General features: G+C 38.6%; 1 protein-coding gene across 1 annotated transcript in view; it reads left to right on the forward strand.

The window, feature by feature from the left end:
* HYDIN (HYDIN axonemal central pair apparatus protein) overlaps positions 1-18,488 on the forward strand; it is a 362,906-nt gene that overhangs the window by 180,804 nt on the left and 163,614 nt on the right. The window contains exons 19-21 of the mRNA XM_055304626.1: positions 11,960-12,198; positions 14,967-15,240; positions 17,026-17,169. Coding sequence (XP_055160601.1) covers positions 11,960-12,198; positions 14,967-15,240; positions 17,026-17,169 — 657 coding nt within the window. The remainder of the gene's footprint in view (positions 1-11,959; positions 12,199-14,966; positions 15,241-17,025; positions 17,170-18,488) is intronic.

An 18,488-nucleotide genomic window follows, 5' to 3' on the forward strand; every position in this document is an offset into this window, starting at 1 on the left:
TGAGAGAAGACAATCATATTCAATAACAAGCTGAAATGAAATAAACACTTTTATATAATGAACAAAGACAGGAAGAGATGCGATCAGTAGTATGGCGTAAAAGTTTATTAATGGTATGAAATCCCCAACACACATATGTCAAGATTATATGATGTTTTTCAGGAAGAAAATCATACTCTTCCTTTTCTAAAAAATATTTATTTATTTATTTATTTATTTATTTATTTATTTATTTGAGACAGAGAGAGAGAGAGAGAGAGAGAGAGGCAGAGACACAGGCAGAGGGAGAAGCAGTATGTATGAAATGAAATAAACACTTTTATATAATGAACAAAGACAGGAAGAGATGCGATCAGTAGTATGGCGTAAAAGTTTATTAATGGTATGAAATCCCCAACACACATATGTCAAGATTATATGATGTTTTTCAGGAAGAAAATCATACTCTTCCTTTTCTAAAAAATATTTATTTATTTATTTATTTATTTATTTATTTATTTATTTGAGACAGAGAGAGAGAGAGAGAGAGAGAGAGAGGCAGAGACACAGGCAGAGGGAGAAGCAGGCTTCTCACAGGGAGCCTACTGTGGGATTCGATCCCAGGACTCCAGAATCACGCCCTGAGCCATAGGCAGATGCTTAACCACTGAGCCACCCAGGTGTCCTAAACATACTCTTTCTTAGTCACATTTCCTCTTCCCTATCACAAGCAAAAAGACAGAGACTAGAGGGGCATATATGACATGGTCGAGCTCTCTGTAGGATGGCACTTGTGCTTTGTCTCTTTTAGTGTCATTTGTCATTAAATTGTTGTATGCAGCATTCAGATTCATAATTTTGAGAAAAAAAATCCCTCTCCGGGATGTTAGGACATTAAATTGGGATGTGTCTCAGAGGAAAGGCAACATTATCTGAGGGAAGGCATAGTCATGTGTCATACACAGTTGCCTAACTTGGTAGTCACTCAACGTAGAGTTTTTTAGTATATGAGTGTTGCAGTAGCATTTCACACTATCAAGAGTAAGGGTGTTGTAGTCAGGCAGGTCTGGAATGAAGTCCTAACTCTACATGCACTAACTCGGGGAAAGTTATTTAGCCTTTCTAAGACTGATTCCTTCCCTTTAAATGGAAGTAATAATGGCATCTAGGAGATTAACATGAGAATATATCTAGGAAGTGCCTGGTGAAAAATAAGCATTTGGCATTCAATAAATGCTAGCTTTGATGATTAATGTTATCAGACAAAAATATCTAGGTGAAATGACTTATGGAAAGAGTTAAGTCTTTATGATATATGTCTTAAGACCTTTTATAATTTTTTCTTAGATAAGAAAGAAAAATAAATAAGGTACGGAGAGGCCCTAAAGTTTCAAACTAACTGATCCATATAGTACAGAGCTCTTTGAAATGGGAGCTCTAATGCTGCCTTTTCCCTCACTCTTCACTTGTTTCTCTAAATTTTTGACAGTGAAGCCATCCTGTAAAATAGAAAATATTTGTATAAATGAAGGCATATGTGTTCTTCCACATAAAAGAAAAGAAATTTATTGGAAAATAGGTTACTATTTAGAAATTTCAAGTTCTATAGTTTTCTGATTCTCTATCTCCTTGGAGCTTATTTATTCATTTATTTGTGTAGATGCTCCCTGGAATCTGTGTCAGTAATGTCTATGTGCTCAAGAGCTGTCCTCTTTCCTTTTACTAATTATCTTCAAGCTTTGTATTTAATCTGACACCTTTCACTGAGTTTTGAGAAGCCAGTAACTTTCAGAAAGAACATTACAGTCTTTGTTCAAAGATACATCCTACTAGCCTGAAAAGATTGTTGGCACATATTACTTAAGAGCAATGTAAAATTACCTGTACCTGCCTCCCTCATGCACCCAAACTCACCTGGCCTTAAAATTCTTATACAGACTTTTCCCCCCACAAATGGGGACATTACGAGGTAGGGAAATTACTTGACCTCTAACAACTCTTGGCAGATCAGTGACCAAGCCCTTACTATTCAGTCTATTATGCCAAATTACTTTCCTCTAAGAACAAGGAGAAAATCTGGGCAAAACATGAAAAATTGTGAGTTTAAGAGCAACAAAGCCAATGACAAACAAAAAGAAAAAAAAAGAAATATATGCTCAGCATTTGTGACTTGTTTTCCCTATGTAGTCGCAACAGAGGTTGAAAAACTGAAAAGAGCATTCAGAAAACCCACTGGCCTATGAAGATAAAAATTGAAATCAAAGGGCACCTAGCTGGCTGAGTTGGTTAAACATCTGCCTTTGGCTCAGGTCATGATCCCACGGTCCTGGGATCAAGTTCTGCATCGGGCTCCCTGCCCAGTGGGGAGTCTGCTTCTCCCTCTGCCCTTCCCCCCTGTTCATGATCTCTCTCTCTCTCACACACACACACACATACACACACTCTCTCTCTCTCTCTCTCTCTCTCTCTCTGTCTCAAATAAATAAAACCTTTTAAAAATTTGAAGCAGGACTGCCTAGAGAGATAAAAATTGGAGAAGATTGGACTTGGTAAAACTCTTAAACTTTTGCTTAGGACTCTGATAAAGCTATACCCTGGGAACAAAAGTAATCTAGTACAGACCCTCATTTCAAATCATTTTAATCTCTGCATGGATAAAGGACATCTAGAATTGCTAGTTCTCCCCACATCTTTCCAGAAGCAAATATATATTACTCTCACCAAAGGAAGAAATCATTATTCTAAGCTTTAAAGTATTTTGTGTATCTGCTGTTTTTATATACAAAGTCCAAGAGTTAATTTAAAAACAACCAGGCATACAAGGAGGTAAGATACTGAATAGAAAACTGTGATATGCTTAATATGTTCAAGGAACTAAAAGGCAAGATTTAAAATTTTGGTAGAACTATGGAAAATATAGAAAAGAACAAATGGAACTCAAGGCCTGAAAAATACATTGAAATTAGGGACTCACTAGATGGGTTTAACTGCTTATTAAATACAGATGAAGTGAGAATTGTGGAAGTGGGAGATAGGTCAGAAGAAACTACCCAAAATGAATAGGAAGAGTGATGAAAGGATGAAAAATGTAGAAGAGTTGGTCAAACAGACAAATACACACAGGGAGTATAGTTATTGGAGTACCAGAGGAAGAGAAGAGAATGGAGCAGAAGAGATCATGGCTGTGATGTCAAGCCAGATTCAAAAGCATTATGAACGTAAAGTGAGAGAAATATAAAGAAAATCACATCTAGGCACATTAGAGTAAAACTTATTTAAGACCAGAGACTAGATATTAAAGTCAGCCAAAGACACAAAGACAGTTTACCTTAAAAAGAATAATAATAAACTGGCTGCTGACTTCTCAGGCACTGCTGAGAGCAGGATACCATTATGAAATTAAGAGGACTACCAGAGAGTCTTCATCCTGAAAGGCCCCTTCTCCCTCAGTACTCATCACATGGGTAGCAGATTGGAATATTCTCTGGGAAGTTTCACCAGCCACGAGGAAAGCAGAAATAAATTGATAGCTTGGCATCTAAAGTATCTAGTAGCCCTTGGCTGACTGCTACCTGAGCACATAATAGTTTTAGTGCTTCTTAAGTACTTAACTAAGGCATCAAGAAAACCTGTAATGTAGAAGCAATAAACCAGAAAACATAAAATTGAGAGCTTGGAGGAAACAAAGGCAATACAGTGAGAAGAAAGCTTAAAATAAAACAAAATGATCATTAGTAATCTCAAGAAAATAAAAGATGAATTTGCATCCATGAACAAGAATAGTGATATTTTTTTAAAAGGAGCAATAAAAAATTTGGTCATAGAAGTTAAAAATATAATCACAGAAGATAAAATTTTGATAAAAGAAATGGAAAATAAAATTGAGAAGCTCTCAGAGAGTAGAACACCAGGAGAAAAGGCTAGAAACAAGGAGAGAAAGATTAGAAAATTAAGTGATCCAAATAAGTGTTTCCAGAAAGAACAGATTTTAAAATGGAGGTGAGGAGATTATGCAAGAAATAATTCAAGGAATGTATTCAGAACCAATAAAGAGGAGTTTATGGAAAAGACTCATCAAATATGCTTCATAGTTGGTGAAAATAGGCCCCTATGAAAACACGTCATTAAATTCCAGATGGAAAAATATTAGTGCTCAAAAACAAATCAGGAACCAGAGTGACATGAAATTTTTAGACAGCAACACTGGGGTGGAAAAAAGACTTTTTGAAAGAAAATAAATCTTAGTCTTGAATTCATCATCCAGCCACAAGATTAATCAAGTGTGGAGGTAAAATAAAGACATTTCAGACAGGCAAGAGCTCAAAACATTTACCCTCCATGAATCCTTTCTTGGGAAGGTACTGAAAAATATTCTCTACCAAAGTGAGGAAAACTGAGGTCCAGGATACAGGAGCTCAGACACAGGAGAGAAGCTCAAGGAATACACAGGATGTGCTGTGAGGCATTCTTAGGATGCCAGCTGTATTGCAGGCCCGGAGAGCAGCCAGTCCAGACAGGAGTTGCAGAACAGATGACTCTGGGAGAGATTTGTCTCTAAGAAATTGGAGCTGATAGAAAATCTGATGTTTCTGAAAGTACTGAGAGGAGATTTATCCCGTTGAGAATTTGGGGATGAGTCCATGATAGATACATTAAACAACAAAGACAAGACAATAATTTCTGGGAAAATAAAAGCTGTACACAAAATGAAATGTAATCATAGTATGCTTTTCATAGCTCAGCTGTGAATAGTATTTGCATGTGCATAATGGTGTAGATTCTCACCAGAAAATAAATTTTAACTATATTGGGAGGATGGGGGGAAGAAAGTGATGGAGAGAGAAAGTGGGAGAGAAGAGAGCTGTCATTTTCTTCTACAGAAAGTAAATTGATAAGGCTCAAACTGAAAAATGAAGAAGTAGCAATAGATTCCTTAGAAAGAGGAAGGCAAAAACCAAAAGAAAATGCCAAAAGAATTGACAGTGGTTACCTCCATTGATGAATGAGGATGAAGAAGGGTGGGAGAGTGGGTTTAAGGGAATACTGGTTTTCATGGTTTTTTTTTTCCTAGAACCATTGACTTTGCAAATTATTTGTATGCATACATTTCATAAAAATAAAATTTTTAAACTTAAATCTTGCTGCAGAAAAGTATTATAGTGCTATTGCCATTTATGTAAGAAAAAGTAGTATCTATGCAAATGTGCTTTTTTTTTTTAAGTCATAAAGAATCTCTGGAAAGATATGCAGAAAATTGCTTGGAGTGGCTGCCTCTCAGGAGGGCAGCTAGTGGCTATCAACAGACGGGGGCAGGGGCGGAGGGGGGAGAGACTCTTTTCCCTTATAGTCATTTGAATTTTACACTGTCTACCTGTATTATTTATTTACAAAGAAAAACTTCTAAGAAAGAAAGAAACCGGGAATGAAATGGAAGCAAGAAAGCAAACAAAGTTAAAATTACATGGGCTCAAAAGAGAATGCTCATATCCTTTTAGGATGAGTTCTTTCTTCAGTAAATATAAATGCATGTCTTCTTATTATGCAATTGACATTATCCTTGTAGAACAAATGGAGGAAGAAAAAAATCACTCACAATGCCACCACACATATAACCACTGTTAAATTTTCAGGTATATCTTCTGAAACATCACTGTGTGTGTGTGTGTGTGTGTGTGTGTGTATTCCTACCCCCTCCAATGGGATAATACTACTTCATTACCAGCTATTTTCACTCAATAATGAAGTGTAGTCACTTTCAATATGAATTATTAAGGAATAGTCCTGTTCAGATCATTTCAGTGACTGATTTTATTGCATCACTTGGCTCCACTACAGTTGATTTAATTAGTCCCCTACTGATAGATTGTTTCCAGGTTTACACCACTGTAAACAGTGTTCCTGTCCTAATTGCTGATCACATTCCTCACTGTTTCCTTAGACTAGACTTCTAGAAATGCATGTGAGGGGTCATGTGGCACAAACAAAACTAAAATTCTTAATATATCTTAGGAAATTATCTCCCAGAAAATTTATACCAATTTATGTCCTGCCCCCCGAAGTATTGAAGAATGTCACCCTCTCCTAGACCCTTGCCAGCATTTTGTTTGTTTTTGCCAAATCTGGCAGATATAAAAGAGGTATTGTTAGTGTTTCTTTGGCTTACTGGTAAGATATTTATTGATCAAAAATATGTTTTGAACACCTTCCCCATACCTGGGGAAGTGAGAGGCATAAAAGTATATAGAATAGTCTCTTCCTTCAAAGTGTTTACAATCTCAAAAAAAGAAATGAATACACAACCAATACAGTATTACAGTGCACTGTGTTATGATATGTAACCACAGGGGAGGAAGTGATTAATTCTTCTATAAAACTTAAAACATTCTTATGTAAAACATTTGAGTGGAGACTTGAAGGATAAGGAGGAGGAAACCAGGGAAATGGGGTATATGATTCCAGAGCATAGCTAAATACAGTGATAGTACAGTCCCGTACAGTGATGATGTATAGTAAACTTGGGAAGGGGTAAGTAAGTTGATATGGCTGAAGCCAAGGGTGCATGTTGGAAATTGACAGTGCCTAGGAAGTAAACCTGGAAAAATGCATCAGGGCCCTCTTCCAAAGAATTTGGAATAGATTCTCCAGACCAAAGGCTTCTGTCTGGTATACCAGTCTTGATTACAGGCTGCCATGTTTCAAACAGAAAAAGTGACAAATATCCACCATACATCCTGGAAAGTATATGTAAAGTTTGGTGTGTGTGTGTGTGTGTGTGTGCATTTTCTGTGGTAGGGTTCCATAGCATTCTCAAAGGTGATAAAGGATTCAATACCACTGGTCTAGACCTTGGAGGGCCCTCCAGTATCTTCAGCAGGAGACAAACAGGATCAGGCTTGTGCAGAAGAACCTGTCACTAAAGTAGATTGGGGAGGGCAGAAGCAGGAAGAACTGGATGTGAAGTTTTGATAGATAACATTAATAATACCCCCCATTTATTGAGCACTTACTCTATGGTAGACAAAGTGCTAGATGCTTAGCACCTAATTTATTTCATCTTCAACCAGCACATTTAACAGCTGAGGAAACTGAAATAGATTTTAAAATTAATCCTGGATCACCTGGCTACAAATGGCAGAGTCTACAGTTGACCACCCAGTCATGTGACTTCAAAGCCCACTCTTTTATTAAACATTGCCCTCCACCAATGGAGGGCATCATTTCTTTCCTACTTCATTTCTTAATTCTCAGTTAATTACTTTAAGTAGCAAAGTGACTCACTTCAGGGAAGAGAATCAAATGAGTGGAGATACCATTTAGTAGAGGAAAGGGAGAACGGCCTCGGGGACTGTTCATTGTTCTTGTTCCACAAAGAATTGATCGTCTGCTGAGATGATAGTATTAATCCAAAGAAATCCCTAGCTCTGCATATTGGTTCCTGTTGTTATTTGTGTCTTCTAATTCCATGGAAGGAAATTCTTGCAGATTCCAACTGGCAAACAAGTCATTTTGAAGAAAATGCACAGCATTTCTCCATGGTCATTAGCACTATAGAAGAGGAAGTCTTGCCCGCATATATTCACTCTCATTTATTGTTGAACTGACATGTGCAAACACTAGCAATCACTTCTGTCTTTCATGGCAAATATCAAATATACCATAAGGAAAGTTATAAAAGCTCTGACTGTATTACCTTGGGAGCTGAGTGCTGCCTAAGAAGGGCGCTGATGTGCTATTATCAAATAAAAAGCAAATGTTACCTTCAGACATTGAAGCCTCAGGGTGTCACGCTTATCACCAGTGGGCATGGAATTCAGAATTGCAGCAGATCACTATCTTTCCATCTTTCACAGTCCTGCGTACACACATGTACTAACCTTCTATACATGTTGTTCATGGGCAGCTCTAATGACTTGAGCTTTTTACCCCCAATTTACAGGAAAAAAAAAAAACAGAGGCAGCTGTTGCTGACATGTTGATGGAAGGATTAGGAAAGCTCATTTTTTATCATTTTTGGAACAAATATGTGAAACCCTAAGGGTTCATCTGATCCACCAAGGATAGTCTCCCCACCTTTGTTTGTTTTGTTTTTTGTTTTGTTTCAGAGGTAATTTAATGATTCATCAGTTGCATTTAACACCCAGTGCTCAGTACATCATGTGCCCTTCCTAATGCCCATCACTCAGTTACCCTCCCCCAGCTCCTCTTCTCCAGCAATCCTCAATTTGTTTTCTAAATAGTCTCTTATGGTTTGTCTCCCTCTCTGTTTTCATCTTATTCTTCTTTCCCTTCTCCTATGTTCATTTGTTTTGTTTCTTAAATTCCACATAAGAGTGAAATCACATGATATTTGTCTTTCTCTGACTGACTTATTTCACTTAGCATTATACCCCCTAATTTCATTCACATCATTGTGAATGGCAAGATTTCATTCTTTTTGATGGCTGAGTAATATTCCATTATATATGTACCACATCTTCTTTATCCATTAATCTGTTGATGGACATCTGGGCTCTTTCCATACTTTGGCTATTGTGGACATTTTTACTATAACGTTGGGGTGCATTTCCTCAAATCACTATGTTTGTATACCTAATAGTGCAATTACTGGGTCATAGGATAGTTGTATTTTTAACTTTTTGAGGCACCTCCATACTGTCTTACTGAGTAAGCCCAGTCCCTTCTAAGGGCTCATCTGATCTAGCAAGGATAATCTCCCCAGCTTAAAATCAATAGACTAGGACCTTAATTCCATCTGCAAAATTCCTTCACAGTAGCACCTAAATTCTTGTTTAATTAAATAACTGGGAGAAGATACCAGTACACCAGGAGACAGACATCTTGGGAGCCACCTTATAATTCTACCTATCACAAACCCTAATAGGCTGCTTCTCTTCTGGCAAGAGTAGTGTCTCTTATATGCTTTCTTAGCATCCATCTTTATTTTCTCAGTTTTGTAATCTACTATTTTTTGCAAATATTGAGCCTATAATTATGTGCCATGTGGGGCATTTCACATTTTGGTGAAATGATGACAGTGGCCATAATTTATGAGGACTTACTATTTGTCAGACACTGCTCTGAGTTTCACATACATCACCTCACTGAAGCATCACCATAATCCTTGCAGAAGGTACAGCAGTGTCACAAGCTCCAGATGAGAACAGGGAGCCTGGACATGGTTAAGTAACACACCCGAGATCCAAGAGTTGGAAAGCCCTGTGACTGGGACTCAAACTCACATCCCTTTTTCTTCAGAGCCCTCCTTCCTAACCTATTTCCCTCCATTGTTGTCTTACTCTATTGTCGTTTTGAAAGGTTGTAGAGTGCCCTCCGTAGCTATGATGATTATCATTCATCCATTCCTTCTTCCATCAGATCTTCCATATAATAACAGAAAATGTCAGATGTGCCAAGTCCTTCCTAGTAGCAAAGGACATCCCTTAAAGTCAAATAGCAAAAAAGACACAAGGGTGTAAGAGCACTTTAAAACTTGACTTTAAAACTTAACGAACAATGTGCCTTGTTCATGGATTCTGTGATATACTTTGTTGCCTGGTTTTATGCCAAACATTGATTAATAAGCTTCATCAAAAAGAAAACTCACCAATTCAGCCCTGGAGAGCAACTTTGTATCTTCTTTCCAGGGCAGCCAACCTGTGTCAGCAGGAATCAGAATAGAAATAGTACCCATCCATTGAAAACTAATGTCCCCTGACTTGAAACAGCACTTATGCTGGTGACATCCTATCTTCATTGTGAACAGAGGATTGACCTGTGTGCTATTGGCTAGCAGAGGAAAAATAAATGGTTATAACAAAGAGATGACATTGACAGAACCCTCTTCTGAAAGGCTTTTGCTTTCTGATAAAAGAAGGACAAAAATGGCATTGATTTATGTTTTAATTGTAAGCGGAGTCTCATAAATGAGTAAAACTATGTAGAGTGCTCCAAGGCCACTAATTTGGGGCCAACGGCTGAGATGATCTGGCTTGGAACTTTATTTTCTCTTTTAGCTGCCCCCATTTGTCCTAACAGCAGATAGATATGAACTCCAGGCCTGCAATTCCCAAAGAAATTGAAATGCCAAGTTAGGTGCTCACTTCTGTGTTTTAATGGAGTAGATTCTTTACCTTCCAACTGAGATCCAGGGCAGTTGGGGGAAGACCCTAAGGATCTGCCAGTAGACTTAACCATCAGCGTGACTTTAGCAGCAGACAGCTAGTGATTTACCACACCCATTCATTCCCTTTTACTCTTGGACTCAGAGCCAGATGACATTTCTCAGCCTTATTTGCAGTTAAGCATGGCCATGTGACTGAGTTCTGGACAGTGGAAGTGGCAGAAATGATGTGTAACACTGCCAGGGTTGGTACATAAAGTTTCAGCATGTAGCCCTCCACCCTCTTTCTTCTCTTCTTGGCCATCTGGATGTCAGGGTCTAGAACACTCTGATGCTGCAAGCTAATCATGTCACAACCAAAGGATTTCAGTATCTTCTGCTTTGGAGAAGCATCTCATTCTTTAGGTTTCCTGAAGCACCTTCACCCCAGCCTCCTCTGACTCACATTTTCATTGTTTACATGTAAAGGCAAGAACATAATAGATGTGTTTAAACAACTTTATTTTTTAATTTTTATTTATTTATGATAGTCACACACAGAGAGAGAAAGAGGCAGAGACATAGGCAGAGGGAGAAGCAGGCTCCATGCACCGGGAGCCCGACGTGGGATTCGATCCCGGGTCTCCAGGATCGCGCCCTGGGCCAAAGGCAGGTGCCAAACCACTGCACCACCCAGGGATCCCCAATAGATGTGTTTAAAAGTGACTTGCACACAGTGAAGAAAGAATTAGTGAACTGGAAGATAGCTCAAAACAAATCCAAAATGGGGCATCTGGGTGGCTCAGTGGTTGAGCGTCTGCCTTTGGCTCAGGTCATGATCCTGGGATCCTGGGATTGAGTCCTGCCTCAGGCTCCCTGCAGAGCCTCTGCCTTTGTCTCTGCCTATGTCTCTGCCTCTCTCTGCGTGTCTCTCATAAATAAATAAATAAATAAAATCTTAAAAAAAAAGAACATTGAGTTTTCCTGCATCAAAGGCAAATACATTAATTCATTTATAAAATATTTATTAAGTACCTACTATGCACCAGACATAGTTATAGATACTGGGGGTATATATCAGTGAGCAATAACAAGAACAGAAAACATAAACATCCATTCTATGGGGAACTTATATCCTAGTGCAAGGAGACAAACAAACATGATAAAGACGGTAAGTGCTAAGGGAAAGAAAAATAGAACAGGGTAAAAGGGATTGGGAATACTGAAGGTTTACAATTTACTGCAGGTTTACAATTTAAAATGTGATAGGCAGAATAGGCTTCATTGAGAGGTATCATTTGACCAAAGACCTAAGGGAAGGAAGAGTGAGCTATATCATTTCTAACCCTATAATTTAGTCCTGTCATATATTTCAAAATAAATTTGGCATTTTAGCAAACAAAGTTCCATTGATTATTATGAAATAACAAATCAAGACTTCTTGTATTGTGTTTATTAATGAGAGCTGTTCATTCTCACTATAACACCATAGAAACTGTGCCCTTGAAAAACATTTGTTTTAAAAATTACAAATTCCAGGAAGGTTGTTGTATCTCCTGTTGGTATCCCAGAATTTGTAGATTAGAGTAGATCATTAGTACATTCTTGTTGGAGAACTGGACTGTCATCCTGAGAAAGAGATGTAAAGAATCTTCGCAGAGCATTCAAAAGTAGAATTGTAGGTTTGCTTTTCAGAATCAGATTGCTTTTTGGAAAAAAGAAAAGCCAAAAAACACCCAGCTGCTTTGGTTCAAAAAAACAATGTTTGTCTCTGATGTGGAGTTCTGCAGTGCCAGCCATTTGAAGTGTAGAGGACTTTGACATGTGCAGAATGAAAAGCCAAGAATATCTTTGCCCTTAACTTGTGGTCTTGTGTTGCAGGCACACAAAAAGTCTCTGTGGATGATTGAACCCAAAGAAGGCATGGTTCCCCCGGAGACCAATGTTCAGCTGACCCTGACAGCAAAACTGAACGACATACTGACATTTAAAGACATGGTCATTTTGGATATAGAGAATAGCAACACTTACCGAATCCCTGTCCAGGCTTCAGGAATTGGCTCCACCATTGTCTCAGATAAGCCCTTTGCTCCAGAACTCAACTTGGGAGCACATTTTAGGTAGGGAGACATCCTGGACTGATTGTTCTAGACACTACAGATGTTGCATTCACTGAGCATCACCTCTACTTTGAGAAATCATTTTTAGTAAATAGAACTTGCGTCTTCAGCATCATCTCCCTTTTCTTGTCTTCATTTTCCCTTCAAATGGGTACATCAGCCCCAAGAAGACATTTACTAGGCACAGGGTAGTGGAGCGTCCTCCAAACTGTGTCCCTCCACACTAGAGAAGAAACTTATGGAAGTGCATTTTTTTCCCAAACAGGCAGTGGCTTCTTTGTAACAAATTTAGAATCTCAACCATGATTTCTCCTCTTTAATTCCAGTGTACTGCTAATTCCTCTCCATGAATGTAGAAAGTACAGATGCACCTTGGTAGTGACCTAAGTAGAGTATAACTTAGCAGGTTAAAAATGTATTGTTTATTATCAGGTATTGCAAGGTCAGTACATTTTTTGGTATTATGTCCTCTGCTTGTCTGTCTCCCTACCAAAGCTCCAACATTTGAGATGGTTGCAATTGGCTCCACATGAAAAGCTAAAGAATCTCAATATTTAAAGAAAAGGTGGTACAGTATAGATATCTCTGAGCAGAACAGTCTAAATGAGGCTCTGAAAATGTATGAAATCTGAATGCTAAAAGTGGAAGTTATATACGGGGGTTTATTCCTGGTTCCTCAGAAGAGTCACATGGCTGCCACTAGTCAACTCTCAGGGGCCAGTTGAATTTGGCTTATCTGTTGCAACACTGTGAACAGATCTCAGAGGGATGCTCCTGCCTTCTGGTGTAACAAACCTTGACACCAAGATGGACACACTATACTTAGAGAAGATGTTCCTGATAAAAATCAGTGAGAAGCCCTCCCCAGAAACCCATCCACACTTCCTTCCCTCTGCTCCATTTACAACACATGATGTTTTCTTGAAAATACATTAACCAATAGGCTTTAAGTAACAGGTGTGTCAGATAGTTGGAATTGCATGTGTTTTCAGAGAAGCATCCAATTACAGTTTTTGCAATGTAAGTCAACTAGATATGAAAATGCTCTTCTCCACCCATCTATTGGTCATAAGCTAGGGCATTTGTCATGGCATACCATGCTTCTATTTCCAAATCTCTTGTTAAGTGCACTCAAATATAATTATAGAAAACAATATACGGCAAGCCAGACTTAATTACATATTCTCCTTAGTCTACAAATAGTGTCAAATAGCCCCAAAGGATTTTCTGACACTTGCCTAGAAATGGAGGACTCGCTGATAGTTTTCTGTGAATGTAGAAGCAAACCACAGCTTTTAGCTGCCAATTTCTCCTCTGGACAAACCCTGCAGTTATTCTTTTTGCCATAAAATCATGATGCCAGCAATCTCCAGGAGAATCATCAAAAGCAGGGCTGGGCAAACTGCAGCCCACTGCCTCTTTCTATAAATAAAGCTTTATTGGAACACAGCCATGCCCATTCTTATACAGACATTTTCTGTGGCTTCTTTCACACTACCATGGAGAGTTGAGTAGTTGTGACAGACTGCATGGCCCAAGAAATATGAAGTATTTATTATTCATCCTTCTACTGAAAAAGTTTGCCAACTTTTTTAACGTAAGGGCCTAAAGAAATACAGATATGCCACCTTTTCTAATTGCATGTTTTTGGGCAACTCCCTTTAATTTTCAGAGTGTCTATTTATTTATCTATAAAATGAGAGACAATAGACTTCTTGTGACTGAGTTGCTGTGATGATTGAAAGATACACCATGTATAAGTGACAGTGACATTGCCTTCTTTATAAACAGTTTATATTATTATTTCCCTAAAGCCTGGACTTAGCCATGAAGTCAAACTACTCCAGTGAGCACGCCCTGTGAATGCATATTTAGATAGAAATGGTTACATCTGCTGGTTGGTAAATACTCATTATTTATCTGAAGCTTCAACTTACTTATTAGATATGATGCTATTTCTCATGAGGAACAGCGGGGATGAAATCTCAAAGCCTGATAACATTTTAAAAATAAAAAATAGTCCTGAGATGAGTTTTCTCCCTAGAAAAAAAAAATCTTAAGTAAGCTTAAAAATCAGTTAAAAAAAATCCCAGACAAAATCACATTTGAGCCACCGCCAAGATCTTAGAAATTCCAGTGTCTCACAAAGAGCCAGACAATCAAGAGGTTCTTAGTAAATATTTATGGACTAGATGAACAAATAAACAAATGAATTAATGAATGAAATAGCATTTTTAGAGCCCTACTCTGAGAAAAATGACCAATCCAGCTGATGTTCTGGCCCATGGTACAGTCCCCATGAGCTTTGGCTGGGCTTGGTGGGTACGTGTGGTTTCTCTTCAAAGTACCCTTAAAGTTGAGCTCATCATATTTTCCTCAATCAGTAGAAATTTGCTCAAAACATGTTGAAATATGTTTCTCCTCCAGTAGGTATTTTGCTTTCTTTCAGGCTTCAGAATCATTTCTCATAAATTATAGTGGTTTTCACATGTACTCTGTCTGTGTTCTGAGCCCCTTCCCTAGTGATGGCAACTCGGAGATCAAACCCAGGTGCCAGACTTGAGTCTGTGGACCCCATGAGGAGCTATGACCTTGCCCCATTACTGTGGTAGTTCCTTGTAGCGTTTAGCCTTCCTAAATTTTTAAAAATAATGTCTATTTCATTGCTCACTTTTTAAATACTTTCAGAGGAGTAAATCCCACATGTATAGAGCTGAACAGAACACCCCAAAGTTGAGTTCTCTCAATCCCTGCCTCCTCTTTTCCAGCCTGGACACCTATTATTACCGCTTCAAGTTGACCAACAAGGGACGTCGGGTCCAACAGTTGTTCTGGATGAATGAAGATTTCCATCCCCAGGACAAGCTGAGCAAGAAGGGCTTGGCTAAGAAGGGACTTGTTAAGAACCAGCCCCAACCCCAGGACTCCCAGGAGCCCAGGGCTCCCCAGAGTCCGGTGTTTCAGCTCCACCCTGTCAGGATGGAGCTGTACCCAAGCCAGACCATCGATGTGATACTCGAAGGCTATTCTGCTACTCCCAGGGTAAGAGGACAGCACATTCAGAAGCTATTTTTCTCCTAAATAAATCTTTGCTCTATTTCTTAGGAGAGTCCTTTGACATTTATCTGAAGAAAGGACATGGTTTCTCATGGTTTTCACACAGCACGGAGTTACCATGGCAGCACCCATTGCTTTCAGGGTTCAGCTCTGCTCAGTTTTCTGTTTGTTTCTACAGCTACCATGAACCCAACCTTAAAATACCATTTCAAGTAGGTTCTCATCCCCAGGGTCAGCAGGGACCAGCCAGCAAGTCTCTGGCAGAGGGACATCCAACGTTCAGCCAAAGCTAAGCCTCCTCTTAACAATTAGTGATATTAATTTCATATTTATTCAAAAAGGATGTTTTTATAGACACTTTCAGATGCATCTGCTATCCAGGGATTGGGACGTCCTTGGACCCTTCCCTCTCAACCTGACACAACAGCTTCCTATTTATAACCATCATCTTTTTATGTGTCAATTAAAAAAACTGAGTTATCGTTCAGCAACTCTGATATCCTGCTCATATTTATATCATCACTATTCTTCTTTAAACATTTAAGCAGTTCCAAATTATTGTCTATTTATTTCTATTCCCTCATGGAAATGGGAAACCATCAAAAAAATAAATAAATAAAAGAAACTTCCTAAATCATTCCTGAGCCTCTTCTGCCTCACAAATGCAGATTTTATGAATGAGAAATGATCATGCTTGAGCTCCTGCTGCTGTCACTGAAGTAGGAGGTGATACTGAACTTTTTCCGCATGAAATAGGAAATGATAGAAATTTGTCTCCCTGTTTAACCCTTGCCTTAGCTCCTCTAGGGTCACTGATTGTACTTGATTTCCTTTACTTTCTTCACAGAGCATTTTTAGGCAAAACACATCCTCAGTGCAAAAGCAAAACCAAAAAGGTCATTCCTCATACAGAGTAAATAATGTGCCCTTTCTTTCTGTGATTCAGGGATTCAGCCAACTTTTACTGAGTATGTGCCATATAACAAACACTGTGCTAGGCACTGAGGATGCAGAGACAAATAGAATGCAGCCCCTCATCTCAAGATGCTGGCAGCCTGTTGCAGGAGCGCATTTACAATGTTGTTATCAATAGCTGATCATATCTTTAAAGGCATTAAATCTGAGCAGCTGGGATTCTAAATTCAGTTTGAGATTTCTAAAAGCTTCCCTGAATGTTCTTCCCTGTTGTAGTACATAATTGAGAAGGGACTTGAATTCATTAACATCCAAAGCCTGAGTACTCTTCAATATAAGCAATTCATGATATCACTTTACTCTAGGCCCTTTGTACTTATGAAAATCTGGGCCTCTTGGGTCCAAAGAAATATGTTTCTATAGCATGGTTTTTAAATATTCAAGAATGAGAGGCAAAATTTTTCTAGCCATAGCTCCTGGCCAGCTTGATAAGAAATCATGTATCTACCATTGAACTAGTAGCCCAGGAAGGATTTTACTTGCTCTGTCTGCCACTGTTTTGTATCTCCAGTCCCTAATAGTCCTGGTGCATCATACAGGTTGAACTGAATGTAAATCAATTGTGTCCTCAGGAGTGGTCAGAAACAAACACAGGATCCATCCAGGACATAGTCAACCAATAAGACCCAATAATAGTGTGACAGAGAGCAATCCCTGAAATGCACTATTCAGAAAAATGTGCTTTTTTTCCCTCATGTCTCCAGGTGGGTAGTGGATAATTGACTTGCAGATGATTGAGAATTAAGTTTTCTGAGCTCTGGTTGTTCCAAAAGTGTCAATGTATCTCATTTACAGGTAGTCAAAGAAAAGCTGGTGTGCCATGCCATTATCGGGGCACAAAAGGGGAAGAGCTTAGTGATGACTGTGAATATCATCTGTGAGTTTATAGCGCCACTTATCCAGCTGTCCACCAAGCAGCTCATATATCGACTGGAAAAGGTCAGTGGGACTTGGGGTCTTGGGGTGGGTGCTCTGAGTAGGGGTCAGCATGTTCATATTTTCAGTTTGGAAGCTAAATTAATGGGAAGCCTGTTACACCCACACCCAGCCAATGTTTTTTAAGCTTCAGAGGCTAATACACATTCAACTAAAACTTCTGAATCTAAACCTACATTCCTCTGAAATGTAAATTGCTATGGAAATTCTACTTCCATCATTCCTGATTTTAAGAACAAAGTAAGTGAAAGGGAATTCCAGTGCACTGAAAATGTGTTTTATTTATTTTTATTTTTTAAAGATTTATTATTCTATATATATATTATATTACATTATTTATTTATTTGAGACAGAGAGTAAGAGAGAGAGCTAGAGCGGGGGTAGGGGCAGAGGGAGAGGGAGAAGCAGACTCCCCGCTGAGCAGAGAGTCCAATGCAGGGCTCAATCCCAGGACGCTGGGATCATGACCTAAGCAGAAGGTAGATGCTTAATCAACTGAGCCACCCAAGTGCCCCTAAAAATGCAATTTAGCTGATCCTTTTATTCTAACTAGATTAAATAAACATCATAATATAGAAAGAGTTGGAGTAGAATTATTGATAAGTGTAATAATCAGTAAGAATAGCAACCTCTTTGACCTCAGCTGTAGTAACTTCTTACTATACACATCATAGGAGGCAAGGAGTAAAAAAGAAAAAATTAATATTGGGACTTGATCAAGATAAAAAGCTTCTGCACAACAAAGGAAACAATCAACAAAGCTAAAAGGCAGCCTACAGAATGGGAGAGGATTTTTGCAAATGGCATATCTGATATAGGGTTAGTATCCAAAATCTATAAAGAACTTATCAACTCAATACTCCAAAAAATAATAATAATCCAGTTAAGAAATAGGCAAAAGACATGAGTAGACACTTTTCCAAAGAAGACATCCAGATGACTAACAGACACATGAAAAGATGCTCAACATCGCTCATCATCAGGGAAATTCAAATCAAAACCACAATGAGATACCACCTTATACCTTTCAGAATGCCTAAAATAACAACACAAGCAACAGCAGGGGTTGGTAAGGATGTGGAGAAAGGGGAACCCTCTTGAACTGTTGGTAGGAATGTAAACTGGTGCAGCCACTCTAGAGAACAGTATGGAGGTTCCTCAAAAAGTTAACAGTAGAACTACCCTATGATCCAGAAATTGCACTTGTGGGTATTTATCTAAAGGATACAAAAATACAGATCCAAAGGGGTACATGTACTCAAAGGGGTGAATTTTTATACACACACACACACACACACACACACACAATGGAATATTACTCG

The sequence above is a fragment of the Nyctereutes procyonoides genome, unplaced genomic scaffold (genome assembly GCF_905146905.1).
Source record: "Nyctereutes procyonoides isolate TBG_1078 unplaced genomic scaffold, NYPRO_anot_genome, whole genome shotgun sequence".
Lineage (NCBI taxonomy): Eukaryota > Metazoa > Chordata > Mammalia > Carnivora > Canidae > Nyctereutes > Nyctereutes procyonoides.